General features: G+C 39.7%; 1 protein-coding gene across 1 annotated transcript in view; it reads right to left on the minus strand.

Annotated features, from left to right (window-relative positions):
* Positions 1–2,004: 2,004 nt before the first annotated feature.
* LOC134791463 (UNC93-like protein MFSD11) overlaps positions 2,005–16,402 on the minus strand; it is a 33,798-nt gene continuing 19,400 nt past the window's right edge. Inside the window, exons 3-8 of the mRNA XM_063762495.1 lie at positions 9,412–9,588; positions 8,649–8,820; positions 7,893–8,004; positions 5,430–5,555; positions 3,395–3,699; positions 2,005–2,885 (exon numbers count right to left, since the gene is read on the minus strand). Of these exons, the coding sequence (XP_063618565.1) occupies positions 2,667–2,885; positions 3,395–3,699; positions 5,430–5,555; positions 7,893–8,004; positions 8,649–8,820; positions 9,412–9,588 (1,111 nt within the window). The 3' untranslated portion in view covers positions 2,005–2,666. The remainder of the gene's footprint in view (positions 2,886–3,394; positions 3,700–5,429; positions 5,556–7,892; positions 8,005–8,648; positions 8,821–9,411; positions 9,589–16,402) is intronic.

Raw genomic sequence — 16,402 nt, forward strand, 5'->3', positions numbered from 1 at the left:
GGTTAGCAGAAAGTGACAATACACAAAATACTACCATAGTTACTATCCTGACTTCTACCCAATTAACCATCTGCAATTATCAAAAAATGTAACTACAGTTGCATGAAATTAGCACCACTTGTTGCATACATTTCAAAGGAAAAAGTGGCAATTGCACAGTAGATATATTTTCTAAGAATGAACACAATAATATTCACTGCTGATTAGGTCAATTAGCGCCAGCCGGGCTAGCACATGATTGGCGCGACAGTATATCGCCGCGAGATAGACTACCCGTCCATCTTTAATTAATACAATTAGAAAAAGACAGGTAGTCTATCTCGCCGCGAGATAATACTGTCGCGCCAATCATGTGCTAGGCCTACTGGAGGGGTTTGAAAGCAACAATATAGTAGTTAAAGTCAATAAAAGTTCTAAATTCATTGTTAATATATTTTATTGTCTTAATTATATGATAATATCTATTCTTAAGTTATATTTTCTATTAATAAAGTTGGAGTAAAGCAAGTAAAGTGTGCCCGGAAAAAAATAATTGACTAGACATTACCAATTTAGTTTGATTTAGGTTTTCTTTATTATAAATATAATATAATATTATAATACATATAGTTAGATATTAGTATAAAACAATGGAATGTTTAAAGGAATACTTTTATTTTATCTCAGAAATGCATTTTTCCCTCCACAAATTCATTCACTGAAGGGCTGAAGGCAAAGTTTATACGCTTTCCTCTCACACCTAGCATGACAAGAATAATACAAAATTTAAATACTTTTTAAAAATAGGAATGTGCTATTGAAATTTGCAATTAATTTGAGACCACAGCCATTTTAATATCACAAGATATTTCTTACCTACATGTCAACATAAAATGTGTGGCAAATTTATTTACATTCCATTACTCTTGGTATTTACAAAAATACATATTATTATTTAAAACATCATATATCATTCTTACAATCTAACAGCACCTTCTCTTAACATTTTACTATGAAACATGGAACTAAATATAGGATTTGTCATGTTTCATTCTCATAAAGTCTATATTTTTGGGTATCCTTAATATGGCTATAGATATTTTATTTAACATAACAAGCAAATATCTTGTGATATGGTTATGGTCCTGTAGGGCTAAGATGGTCGGCTATTTATCATTTGTCACCATGCCTGTCACGTTCTAACAAATATGTAAGTGCGAAAGTGACGCATTGCTTGACAAGTGATAAAAATGCGACCATGATACCGCTGCTGCGGGCGTATTATGGATGGCTTTATCCACGTGATAAAATAACTGTCACTTATTAACACCGCGGGATAGAAAGTGATGGATACCGTTTTATCATGCTGTCACGTAGACAAGAACTACCATCATATCCATGCTGGTGTACATACAATAATACCATGGTAAGAAGGTGTCGCGTGCGACAAGGTAAAAAGGTGTTTATATGAGGTTCAGGAACAATTCATGATTGGCAAGGACACAAATTCTTTCAATCATCAATGCATATGCTATACATAGTATATAATATACATAGTATTTTATACATTAACAAGTATAATTAAAGTAGTTATCTTAAACAATTTACTTCTGCCTATCATATCTATACACTTCCAAGTTGCAACTAATGCAATTTTTATGCTGCGAGGCATGTAAAATATCAAATAATAACGATATTTAAACTATTAATATGAAAACTATAAAATAAATGTACCTAACATTAAAATATAATTATATAATATCTGCAAACTATTATATTGTTGGAACAAATTTGAAATTCAATATTATAAATTCATATTTTTTATCCACCAAGTCTAGTGCAGCCTGGCCAGTAAACATATACCACGTGTCCCAAAATTCAACGATAAGCCCGCACCAGAAGATGGATCTGCTCATGACTACTTGAGGTAAAATAATAAAAAAAAATTTTTTCCTCGAGTAGTCATGAGCAGATCCATCTTCTGGTGCCAGCTTATCGTTGAATTTTGGGACACGTGGTATATGTACTTAATCATTTATAATCGATTTATTTTCCTTTAGTACCTACAGCACATTTTATTCGAGTTTATAGTAGGTATTTGTATAAAAATATCGAGACAGCTTAATTTTAGCTAAGATAGCTGGACATGAACATAAGTTCAGCTGATCGGTTTTACATTTAACATGTTTAAGTATTTGATAGTTTTTTAGCGCTACAACTATAAGGTAACCGGACTTGTTCATGTCATCGGCAATCAGCTAGTAGAGATCGGCGACAGTTACAAAACTGACACAAACAAAAGTTTCGTCATAAATATCACATTACATACGACGGTACAACGTAAAGTGATGATGCCTATTTATTATTTATAGGTTTACTCTATAATCAGTACCGTCTTTACCATCAGGGCACACGGGGCCTGTGCCCAGGGCCCCCATCCTCAGGGGGCCCCGAAGGACAGACAGTAACAGTATATTTGATTACCCATAATGGTCATAGTAGAAAAATGTTAGTTTAATTAGCTTTCTGTACTTTCCAAAAGGGGGCCAAATTCCAGGGCCCCAGCATAGTTTAAGACGGCCCTGCCTATAATGGCACCCACTTTAGACAGATACGTTATACGCTGCCAATAAAACTCTTCAGTAACAATGTTTACTCCCAATACGTGAGATCAGAGTTTACTCTGTTCAATCGTAATGTAAATCGTTGTCGGCGAGGTGGTGCGTGGCGGGCGTCTTCTCGTCGAGGTCCTGCGCATGCGCTATGGCGCGGCGCCTTGCGCGCGCCGCCGCCTCCACGCGGCAGAAGGCGGCCGTGCCCAGCGTGCCCAGCACGGCCAGCACGCCCAGCTGCACCGACAGTAGAGCACGCGACGAGTAGAAGAAGCACGCCGCGGCGGCCAGCGACTGGAGGGAGAACAGATTATTTACAACTTATGATTTGTCAGCACATATTTAAGTAGGTATAGCCCTTTGAACGCCACGCCTAACTATCGTATGTTTCATCGTGAACCATGTCAGAATGCACGGGGGTTGATATTGGGTTGTAGCCGCGCGCGTCAGTTGACGTCTTTGGCCGTCAAATTGTTAGGCATATCTAGCCCGCTTGGATTAGCGAACGGTGGCGGGTGATTCGAACACGACGAAATGCGTACAAGAGGGCAAGTCAGCTACATGCAACCGAAGTTGCATATATGCCTGTACGTCTAAGTTCGCGTCGCCAAAGTCCTGCATAAAATTACAGAAAGACGGTGTTGTACCTATAGAAAGTTTCACATGTCACCCTAGATATAGATCAAAGATAGAGTCAGTCCGACAAAAGTCTGTCAAGTCATTTTAAACATCAAACTTCATTTTCTTGGTCTAACTCTAGAAGCGAAATTACTATCTCGTATTATGTATTTCTCTCAACTTACCTGAGTAAACTTAAACAAGGCAAACGCCGATGTGCTGTTATCGGCATAGTTCCCTCCCAATATCGAGTATATTTGCGTATTGAAGCACGCATCACCGAACCCTAGCAGGAAACTGCAGAGCATGGCGAGCGCCGGCGAGGGGGTGATATAGGAGGTTTCGTTGGTGTCTCCGAAGGGCGCCACGTTGGGCAGATTGATGAAGATGAGGAAGAAGCTGGTGATGTGGATCAGGTAGCCGGCGAACACGATGGGGTCGCGGCCCCAGCGGGTCGTGCGGGACCCGAGGATGCCGAAGAGCGCTCCACCTAAATAGTTATTTGTACAACAAGAGATCAAAGTTTGATATTTCTTCGAGTGCTTATATTGAGTCCCGTGCAAGCGAAAGATTCTATAATAGATTCACGAGCGTAGCGAGTGAATCTAATTTAGAATCTTGAGCGTAGTAAGGGATTCAAAAGCGCACGAGATGTAAATAACTTTGATCTCGTGTAGTACACAAAATTTTTCACCCTAAGCAGTGAGAACATACCTAGAGGGACAGAGATAATAGAACCCAAGTATATCGAACTTGTATTAGACCCCGCATGTTGAAATGACCATAAAGGTCACTTGAATGTCATTTTGCTTCACTCAGTGAGCAAAATCGCATTTTGCTCACTGAGTGACCCACAATCAGTGAGCAAAATGCGATTTTGCTCACTGAGTGAGACAAAATGACTCAGTGAGCAAAATCGCATTTTGCTCACTGTTTTTAAGAAGCAAAGTACCCTTGTTCGAGCTGCTGAGGTGAAAAATATTTAACCGTGTTTTAGGCAAAATATTTTAGGATCAATTTTAATAGTCGATTTTAGTTAATTACTGATTGGGGATCCTAACTGACACTACAGATTTATGTCTTGTTTGTAGATTAGAAGTTCTTTTCCTGAATATTGACCAGTCGTCTTGATCGTCAGGTATTTCAGCTGAAACTGACACTGAGATAAGTGATTGAATAAACATATTGAACTGTACAAAAAATAACAATGATAATTATAACTAAAGGACCATGGGCACTTTAGTATGGAGTCTGGTCCATATCCTCAATACTTATGAAACCTATGCCAAATGATACTGGGTTCTATTTATATAAAAAAGACCATGTTGGCCCGCGACTTCGACTTACTGTCATAGTATGAAATAAATGATAGCATTGAAGCTATCATCTGGCATAGGTTTCATAAGTATTGAGGATATGGACCAAAATTACTCATTGTCCTTTAAGTCAATAGGGGATATTACTGCAATGTTCTGCCGCCAGAGTGCAGCACTACCGACTCTAGTAAATTCATACACTAACTTATACCATAGACTAGGAATCCTCTAGACCGAGTTTAGAGCAATTATTTCATGCAACCGATGATGCCAAAAATGCGGGGGTGCGCGGGACGAGGTGAGCGAAATCCCGTGCCGTGATTGGTCCGTTCAAATACACGGACGTCACACAAAGACACTTTCGACTCGACCATAAAGTAAAATTACCGTATGCGTGGCAGAGGGGGTAGCGCGACTATGCTAAGTCTGGAGGATGTTTTGTCTGTGACTTATACATACTGTGCCTTAAACTGTTTTTTGACAAGTTTTCGCAGACAATAAAATATGACATTGATGCATCAAGGCGGGTTGTTAACAAGGGCCTACCGGTAAACGCGAAAATCGAAATTTAGTTATCTGCCTCTTTATCGAATATGCAAGAGTGATAAGAGGGGTTAGATAACGAAATTTCGATTTTCTTGTTTCGCGGTAGACCCCCAGATTGTGACAGATAGTGGTAGTGGCCCTACCTACGCAGAGTTTCGCGTAATATTCCCTATTGGACAATAATTTAAAATTCCACTCGAAACTAGTAGCGTTTAGTTTGTTCGATTTTGTTACCTAATGGCACAGCGTTGAGCGTCCAAAACAAAGGTTTTTATAAAGTCAACCTTAGAACTGACGGAATGTTGACTGTTACCGTCAGTTCATCTATATTTATAGTGTAAATTAGGTATAGACTCACCCAGCACCTCTCCGAGGCCGATGAAGACTCCCGACAACCCGACTAGCTGCTTCGCGTTTTCGCCCATGGAAAGCGTGAACCCGATGCTCGGGCTGTACACTCCGCTGAAGAACGATAGTTCCACGCCTGGAACACACAACATATGCCTAATGTACCTACCCAACAAGTAGACAAACACCATATGGATCTCGCAATTCGATAAAATAATATATAATAGAAGTATGATGAATTAATAGTCCATATTGAAAATGTTTGATTAAATAATGCATCGATTGGTGTGTACCTACGTAGCCTCTCCTTACAGTGCGATAAGTATAAGCACAACTCTGTACATTATAGTAGGAGATCCCCCATATAGCCGACCTTCACCAATCTGTCTGACGGATGAAACTATGAAAATATGAAAGAAAATATGTTCCAGAACATAAATAAATAGGGTTGCCTAAAGAAATATGGTCAAGGCTATTTTTAATAAATTTATGGAAAAAAAAATTTATTTCGGCAAATTTCACCGATTTGTCTGACGATCGAAATGAGTTTCAATGGAAAGTATACAACTTGTACAACATAAATCATCTAGGTTGCCTATCTTTTTCCGGTCACTATTATGTGGTTGCCGTGTTTAAAGAGGTGATTTTATATCAATAATTGCACTCATCTGTCTGACGCTTGAATTATACATCAAAATGATGGTAATTTTATTGCAAATACAATGGTATAGGGTTGCCTGCGAAAATCCGGTCACAAATGAGGGCTGCCAGGCTTTTAATTAAAATAAGAAGGGAAGACTTTTAGCAATAACTCATAAACGGCTGAACTGATCAAGATTGTTTTAATTTTATTTGATTGAGTTTTATTATTTTATGGACAGATGTTTCAAAAGTTGGAAGGAAAAACTTGTTTTTTTTCTAACTAAAAATCTAAAAAAAAATCATGAGAATAGTGCTTATAAAACTCAATCAAATAAAATTAAAACAAACTTGATCAGTTCAGCCGTTTATGAGTTATCGCTAAAAGTCTTCCCTTCTTATTTTAATTAAAAGCCTGGCAACCCTCATTTGTGACCGGATTTTCGCAGGCAACCCTATGCCATTGTATTTGCAATAAAATTACCATCATTTTGATGTATAATTCAAGCGTCAGACAGATGAGTACAATTATCGATATAAAATCACCTCTTTAAACACGGCAACCACATAATAGTGACCGGAAAAAGATAGGCAACCTAGATGATTTATGTTGTACAAGTATACTTTCCGTTTAAACTTATTTCGATCGTCAGACAAATCGGTGAAATTTGCCGGATATTTTTTTTTTCAAAAATTTATTAATAATAGCCTTGACCATATTTCTTTAGGCAACCCTATTTATTTATGTCCTGGAACATATTTTCTTTCATATTTTTATAGTTTCAGCCGTCAGACAGATTGGTGAAGGTCGACCATATATGTGGGATCTTAGACTATTATGCCTCGTTAGAAACTTTGTCTACTAAAATAAATACGTCTAAAGTAAAGTTTGGCTTTTGCTTAAAAATTGCGTTCAACGGTACCTAGTACGCATTCCGCACTTATGTGCGAAACTACTGAAACTAGAAGCCAATATGGATAATGCGACTTACTCCTTGTAAGTGCAAAACTATGATAATCTCCGCGCTCAATAACAATATTTAGGTACAATATTTTTACTAGAGATGCACCGGATATTCGGTTACTATCCGGTATCCTGCCATTATTTTAATATCCGGCCGGATACCGGATAGTGTCCTACTATCCGGCCGGGTACCGGATAGTAACATTGGTTGATTTCGGAGTAAACAATTTGGATTTAAGAAACAGTCACGGTCATAATCGTACTCGTTTATTATTTTAAAACAATTTAAATATTCAACTGACTTGCACGCGCACTCATTTCGAAATGAAATGAAACCTAGAAATGAGTCCGCGCGAACGTTCACTAGGAAACAGGTCAAACCTGCACAATGCGCACCTGAAAAACCGAAATGGAGGTATAGTTCCGCCTGCCGAATATTCGGCGGCCGGACACCGAATATTCGGCCAATGGTCAGGCCGAATATCCGGTATCCGGCCAAACAACTATCCGTTGCATCTCTAATTTTTACTTGTAAGTAATTTTGAACTTTGCAGACCAACCGCCTTTTTTGTCTCATATGGCAGCTCGCCTAATAGTAAAAAAAAAAATATGATGAAGCAATAGTCCATATTGTAAATGTTTGATTAAAAAATGCATCGACCGGTGTGTACTACGTAGCCTCTCCTTACAGTACGATAACTATAAACCCAACTCAGAACATTAAGTTTCCTCATTAGAAACTTTATATACTAAAATAAATACGTCTAAAGTTTGGCTTTCGCTTAAAAATTGCGTTCAACAGTAGTCCCAGCCGCGCATTCCGCATATGGCAGCTCGCCTAGTAAAAAAATAATAACTTTGGGATCTCACCAGTATAAATGAACGTGACACTTAGCAACAACATATCTCTCGTGTAGAACAACCTCAGGGCTCCTTTGAACGCGTCCAAGGGACTGGTGGGCTCATTGCTTACAACTTCAATCTGTAACAAATATATCAATGTCAGTATAGTTGATTTTTTTTAAGCTGATCGTTAAAATTTCAACTATACATTAATAACATAACATTAGTGAACACATGTGGACTTAAAAACATAATCCTATAAAGTACACGCCGTATAGGAGGAAGAGGATGACAAGAAAGGAAAATATGACGGAATTTTTTGTCATTCAAGAAAATGATGGGGAAAAAGGGTAATCGGTAAGGCGGAAAAAAAAACAGTTTTCGAAGATCTGGTAAATCAAATTTGGTTAATTGGGATTTCAAAGTCTTCGTTAGCTCGGATACCAGGAAATAATGGAAAACTGTCGTGTTGAAAGGAGAATGTATGCAGACTGTTATGGAATAATTAACCTTCTGTATAGAGTTCAAATACGTCATTCGAACTGTCCGCCTGCGAGGGCAGACGGCGGTCAAGCAGCCGACCACCTGGTTGCGGATCAATGTCAACCCTATAGAGTTGTGCGTAGAGTGTAAAATACCTTGGCATTCTCGATAGCAGCAGCGCGCCTGGCGGGTCTCAGTAGCATCGGGAACTTTATGTTGAGGACGCAAAGGTCAGTCAGCCGATCACCATATTGCACTACAATATGAACCGTATGGACTTGCATATAAAGTGTATCATACCTTGGCATCTTCAATAGCTGGTGCGCGCTTAGCGGGCCTCAGTGACAGCAGGAAGACTATGCCGAGTGCGCATACTGCGGTTAGACAACCGAACACCATGTTACGCGTCTCCTGGTCGATGTGCTGCTTGCCTTGGAACTTTATGAACACGAAGAGGTTACCGAAGAATAAACTGGAAAAATTACAAGTAACTGGTAAAATTTACATTTAAATGTACGCCTACGTGTTTAAATTAGTTTTGTGAACATACCGGTATGGAATGGGTCCCTACAAGATCGGTGTTAGTGTTATCTGTTATCGTCTATAATTCACTCGTGGCTAGGAGAGCGCCTTTGACCAATGACCACATGGCATGTAAACTTTTGGGAAGTTAAGAAATACAACACTATTATCTAGTTTCTGTTTTTTAGATTGATCATAGAAGGTGCAGCGCGGGCTGTACTTCAATAACCTTTTCAATTGAAATCAGTATTCGCAATATCGCAATACGGCTAATAGAAGCCCTAACTACTCCGGTCGGACCTGCATTTGGAGTTTTCTTGGTTCTAGGCCAGCTGCTGGACCTAGAACTCAGAATCTTCCAGAGGAGCTACAGTCACCTGCAATAATATGTTACACAACGAAGGCCGAAAAAATATCTGTCACGATCTTATTTGTGGATCCATAAGAGCGTGTCACATATTTTTGCGGCCTACGAAGAGTATCTTATTATTGCAGGTGACTGTACTTGCCCTGCTCCGTCAAGTTACTGTAAAGAACGAACCTGCATTGCAGCATGGCCCAGAACACTCCCGAGTTGCGGGAGATGGTCTCAGAGTCGCTGTTGACGGTCAGGTAGTTGCCCTGCCCTGTCCATATGGCGGCCGCGCCGGCGCCGATAAGCACGCTCGCCGCGTACAGTAAAGCGGTGCGGGGGAACATGAACGTCACTATGAAGAACCTGAAAATGAGAAGGAATCTATGAACAACAAATATTAATGAGTTGAATAGTCGCTTGAAACTGCTGTGGCCTTTTAGCAGGAGTTATATTCAGCAGGAGTCCTGTGTTCAGCAGGACTAGAAGGACTAGGAGTCTATGATAGCTGCGCTTTTGGCTTGTCATAATGGCCGTCACGTTCTAACAAGTGAGTAACTAAGTGAGAGTGATGCATGAGCATCACGATAGGCGATAAAAGCGAACCATCCTATCCCCGCTGAACAAAAATGATAATAATTCTATAAAAGATATAGTTTTTAAATCAATGCCACCACTCGTCCAACTAATACATTTGGCATTCTCTTAATCTAAGGTCAAATGCCATTTTAGCATTTTTTATTTTGCCTTAATAGGGTGATTAAATATGCACATTAAAAAAATTTACATTTGAAAATATGAAGTCGGAATCAAGGGTATCCAATCACTAATTTTCTATTATTTTGTAACCCAGATGATAGAGTCCAGTAAGTACCGCCTTTCCAGATAGTTAATCACAATAACAGGAAGATACTTCAATTAAGTCGCTTTAATTAAGCCAGCAAAATGGGGAAGCACCTATTCCTTACAGACGATACAAATATAGACATGATAACACTATCATACCGACTGTAGATAAGTTGTGACCCCAACATTGAGTTTCCAGAGCCAACGAAGCTCAAAGAATCACAGGAATTTGCAAACATATCTACCAATATTACATAAAAATAAGTTTGAATACCCCGTCGGCGATTCGCCGAAGGCATTTGGGACAGAGCCAACAAACAAAGGGTAAAATCCACGGTCGATTAACTTCGCTAACTCATACTCCATACAAACCTACCTTCATAAACTACATATTAATTAAATAACAGGCAATTTACCCTAGATTTTTAAAATAGTCTCAAAAGGTTTATTGATGCTTAGGGCGCAATTCATAAATAATTAAATAATTCTTTAGTGGCATGAGAAAACAAGTTCTATGAGAAAATTGCTTCAAAGGATCAAGTTGATACCTTTAACTTGTGGCAAGGAAATTCATGCTTAGGTAACAAACACATAGATAGCGAATAGGTGGTATATAAAATGGATGTTTTGCATATACAACAATACCCCACAAAATACCTACTTATGTTTGTCAATTCTTATTTTTCAACGGAAACAACTGTTAGCGTTGAGTGGATTCGAGCAAAGCTATATAGCTGAGCGTAATATACCTACACCGGACGTTCTTAAGAATTGTTTAGAATACAGCCGCTGACATTACGTCATACCACAAATTAAAAAATAGCCATTAGATTTATTAGCCCTTCAAGTGGCGCCACCGAAAACGCGAAAAGTAGTCAAGTAGCGGGGCCCCGGTGGGTGGTCAGCGCAGATTATTTTTTTTTACAAAATCGTCGATTTAAGCTTTTTTATGTTTGAAATTATATTAAATCACATACTGTTAGAATCAGCGTTATATAGGCTATTTGAATATAGCAATTAAATTATTCTAATGTTTATACATTTGGCCAGACCTAATCAAACTCCGGAAGAATGACAGTTTTCCAGCTTCCTTGTTAAAAATGACTACCACCATAAAACTAATTGATTATTGGAGGTAATTGCTATTTAATTATCAAAGGAAGACTTTTATCTTTAAAATTAAATCAATAAAAGGGACCTAAGATACAATTTCTTTTACAAAACAACCTCTTAAAAAACGAGACTGACCTCGGACTAGGCGGTCGCTCCCGAATCAATGGCCCTCACCAACAAATTTTATACCAAGTGTTTTTGTGTTTCTTATGGTATGCTATCCTTCTCTAACTCGCTACCTAATTTTGGGCGCTAGAAGAGCGTAACTATACTTAAATGCGTTCAATTTCACCTCTAAATACGTCAACATCTCATTAACCACTCACTGGTGGATGACAGTTTACTGGTTTTCGCATCGACCATTCACGGGTTGACTGCCACCTGAAGGGTTAGGTGTCTAGTTCGGTACAAATAATGTATCCGGTAGGACACTATTGCATCACTGATCTTTTGACTGAGTGATCACTAAACATTGTAATAACCTTATTAGGCAAGTACGTATAGTTAGGTATTTTTTTACCGTATCATAATGTTATATCAGTATCAGAAAAGCTAAATCTTAAACTGAGGACTAAGGAGAAACGGAGGAGAGGTCCTTTTATGATAGTGCCATAAGGTAAGAAACTATGACCTGGCCGAACTCATGTATCAATTTGTACGAGAGAAAATGATTCGAAAAAATATAATCCGTTGGTTAAGTCTATGTGTAGTTATGTGATAAAATTTAAGAGTTAAAAGATCCTGACTGTAAAGTAAAAGTGGACGACAAACTACAACTTTCCAACTGGTTAAACTGTCCCTTTTAGGCGGGTATAAGTTTATCTACAGTATTTTCCTTGATCAAATTGACCCATACAATTAACTCACGCTGAGCATGTTGGCCATGCTTTATGGGCATGGCAGGAGAATGGTGCTAATTGGTTTGTGTGATTACTTCTGTGACAACAAGTTAATTGAATATGAAATATTATATGCTACAGTGTTATAATGACTGGTAACGACTACAAAAGGTGCAAGGAAATATGTGGCCTTGTGTTTAGAGAGTGAAGGTTCGACGAACAGCTAGACGCTTGTTTACGGAATACTAATTCTCGTATTATTCATAGACATGATGGTTTCTAACACAGCGTAAATATAAATAAGTACCAACTAACTAGGTAGCGCCTCGTGTACCCCATCGAGTGCAATTCCTCTGGGTTGATGCAGATTAAGCCACAGTGGCGTGGCTAGGCGTGGGCGAAGTGGGCCGTCGTCGCCCACGGCCTGGCGCCCCAAGGGGGGCCACGCGCGAGGCCCCTGCGGGCACAGGTAATGAAAAGGGCCTCGCAGATGTGACTTCGCCCCCGGCTAGATTAGTTCACGCTACGCCACTGTTAAGCCATCAGACCTTCAACGCGATTCGATTTTGACCAGGCGTTTCATAAGTACATTACCTACGTTTCGATCCAGTGATCTGTATAATACATGTTTAATTTTACAAACGCAACACAAATGTTTGCAAACTAATAAAATAAACTTTAAAATGCACCATGATCAACTAGGTATGTATAATTTATCGCCTCTACGACTTATACAATTTTGATTTTTATCAGCGGTCAAGCACGTTAAACTTATAAATTAAATTAATGCTAATCGTACTATTGATCAGAATTATTTTAATGTCGTAAATAGGTAATATATCAAATATCGGTCACTGGCATTATAGGCTGCTGTTTGCTCTAACAATAAGCGTTATCGTTAATCGCTTTCGCAACGAGGACAGACGGGATTGTATTAATTGATCCACGCAATTCAACCACTTCTACTCGTAAGTAGGTAAATCCGTCTCACTGAGGCTACTCAAAAAATTGTCTATTTAGGTGTCCATGCCTTCGCTTGAACCACATTATGAGATAACACCCTTGTAACTCAGCCCTAATCAAGCGAATTCATCAACTAGTAGCGCCATCTATCAAAAAAAAAGTACAAAAAATTTATTTCGTTACCAGGTATAGATGACACATAGGCTTAACAAAACAGTTTCACATAAAATATTACAATTTGGTTAGCAGTAGCCCTCACACTAGGTCAAGCCTGTGTCGTGAGGACTCTAGGAAATTCCAGTAGATTTATCAATAAGATGATGCGAAAAAAATACAGATAAAAAGCGAATTTACAAATATAAAACATAAAAATAAAATATAAAATATCGCGCTACCCAAGTACTAATGTCGCCCGGTTGCCAGCGCTCGGCTGCTTTCTCTTCAGTACGCTTTTGTAACTCAGCCGAGCAACACGTTTACAAAGCAAGTTTAAAAAGATCAAGAAATTTAAATCGTAAAAATATTTTGAAAACCTCCGACTTCGTGACATTCCGCTCGGTGCCCATGGCCCAGCGACGAGACGCAGTGACCTTCCTACAGGCACCGTCATAAAAAGTACACGGGTACTTACGCCTCATGGCCTCGTCCTGTGGGACAACAAGCGTCGTCCCGTGAGACGACGGCGTCGTCCCATGAGACGACAAGCGTCGTCCCGTGAGACGACAAGGCGTCGTCCCGTGAGACGACAAAGCGTCGTCCCGTGAGACGACATGGCGTCGACCCGTGAGACGACATGGCGTCGTCCCGTGAGACGACATGGCATCGTCCCGTGAGACGACATGGCGTCGTCCCGTGAGACGACATGGCGTCAACCCGTGAGACGACAAGGCGTCGTCCCGTGAGACGACAAGGCGTCGTCCCGTGAGACGACAAGGCGTCGTCCCGTGAGACGACAAGGCGTCGTACCGTGAGACGACAAGACGTCGTCCTGTGAGACGACAAGACGTCGTCCTGTGAGACGACAAGGCGTCGTCCCGTGGTATCGTCCTGACACACGACATGGTATTGTCCTGACAGACGACATGGCAGCGTCTTGTAAGACGACGAGCATCGTCTCGTTAAAAGACCTTGTGACATTCCGCTCAGTGCCCGTGGCCCAGCGATGAGACTAAGTGAGCTCTTATAGCCATCATCATAAAAAGAATACCTACGGGTATAAATGGCACACAGCGTCGTCCCGTTGGACGACAAGCATCGTTGCGCGTCTCACTCAGTCCCGTGAGATGACATGACATCGTCCTGTGGGACATCAAGCGTCGTCCTGTAAAACAATAAGGCGTCATCCTGTGATACGACAGGCATCGCGATGAGTTACGTCATCATGTGAGAAGACATTGCGCCATCCTGTGGTATCGTCCCGTGAGAGGATATTGCGTCCCATAGGACTACATTGCATTGTTCCATAAGACTACATTTTGTCGTATCGTGAGACATTAATACGTCGTCCTATGAGATGATATCGCATCGTCCTCTGAAATGACATTGAAATGATGTTGTCTTGTTAAACAAAAACCGTTGTCTCATGGTCCACCATTAATACGGTAGCGGACGTCTTATTGGTCGCTTTATCGTTCGATGTCTGCACAGTCGGCCTCGCATTTAAGATCTGCATGGTCATGAACCAATGCACGACTTAGTGGGCGTTATCATCATTGTAGCCGACCAAATGGTGTGTCACCTTATTTTAGAACGACGAGCAGCAGAATTGCTATTAGCGGGTTTGGCGCGATATTGATAATGAAATGCAGTTACAATAATTGTCTCAACCTGCCAGGAAAAAGGAAGGTTTCCGTCTTGGTCGTGTACAAATGTTGGTCTAGGTCGATAACAAACAGTTGCCGTGAGATACCAAACAAACCAAAAATATACATTCTGAGGATCCTAAACTGTATGACTAACTGGCCATGAAAAATAGCAGTTAAGAAACTGTGAAAAGGGAAAAGTACAAAGTGAAAAACCTTGTGTTATACTTTGCCCAACTAGATCCTATACCATAAAGAGAGAGGGGGAGGCAAGAAAATTGACGTTAGCCTTAAAGAAGGAAAGAAAACTAAAACTCCCTCTTCTGAATAGGAATACCAATACAAGTATAATGCCAATTCATGTACGGCTCTGTCATAGGCTAACAAGAGATATCTCTTTATTGCGGCTCTAAACCTGAAAAGAATAGAGTTTATGATACTCGTATATATTTGTGAAAAATCATCGCACTAAATCCCTCTTTTGAATGATGAATGACTAGTCAGGTTGATAGTGTCTTTGGGAATACTGAAGCATCTCCTGTATACTCTCTAAATATTGACCATTAGCTAAAAAATTGCGGCCTGTTACAAAGAGAAATCTTTTACTTACTTTAAATCGTCTACTATGTAGCTGTGAAACAGAGACCACTGAACTAAGAGAAACACGTAGAAAACAGCAAGTACCTTCCATCGCATTCCGTCCAATAGACCGAACTGACAAAGGCATTTATAATGTAATTAGTGCTCCATTCACATCAGTCAGGTAGAAACTTGTGAAATTAGGTTCAAATGCTGTAAGTAACAAGCTCCACTTCGGAAGATTATCTAAGCAGCCGGTTGTGTTATCGACCTGCCGTTGGTATAACAATCATGCATCATAAAACGTTGACCATAAACGTTACATAGTTAAATTTCAAAGGAAATGAATGAACTCTTACTGGTAATATAACTATCGGAAACAGGCGGTATATGTCTAAAAGGACCAACTAGTAAAATATTAATTTAGTATGGCAATCCGCATAGTTACCCATGATTGTTCAATAGGTGAAACATCGGTTTCTTTAGTGGTAAATGTTATGCCTATGTAGAAGATGAAGCGCTCCTTCAAGTTATGTAAATAAATAAAGAATTTATGAAAAGATTTTTCGGTAGTTAGAGTGGTGTTACTGATTCTGTTTCGAAAAATCGCGAATTGAATTAGAGGTGAAGCCGACTAAGGGAACTAAGCTGTCGAACCAACAGCCACGGTCCACGGCTTTAAATCTAAACGATGATTGTTTAATTTTTCCAAATAGACAAATTAAAATGAAGATACTTCAGAAACTTTGAAACCATGTGGACTGCGGGGCAAGCCAACGTACAGAAAAACGTATAACGTACGTAAACGTACACACATGCGTAATATGTAGAAAATATTTGCAGGCAGTCACCGATAGCAGATACCGGATTCTGAAAGAACACGGATCAGAAATATCCTTCTTTCGATTTCCAGATGAGAGGTTCCCTTTGCAGATAAGGAAGTACTCGCGTGATTTTATAGAAGAATAACAACATACGGTGGTTCAGGCAAAATGCACGATCTAAGCGAAATATGACTACAAATATGTTCGCCGGTTA

This window comes from Cydia splendana, chromosome 6 (genome assembly GCF_910591565.1).
Source record: "Cydia splendana chromosome 6, ilCydSple1.2, whole genome shotgun sequence".
NCBI classification, from domain to species: domain Eukaryota; kingdom Metazoa; phylum Arthropoda; class Insecta; order Lepidoptera; family Tortricidae; genus Cydia; species Cydia splendana.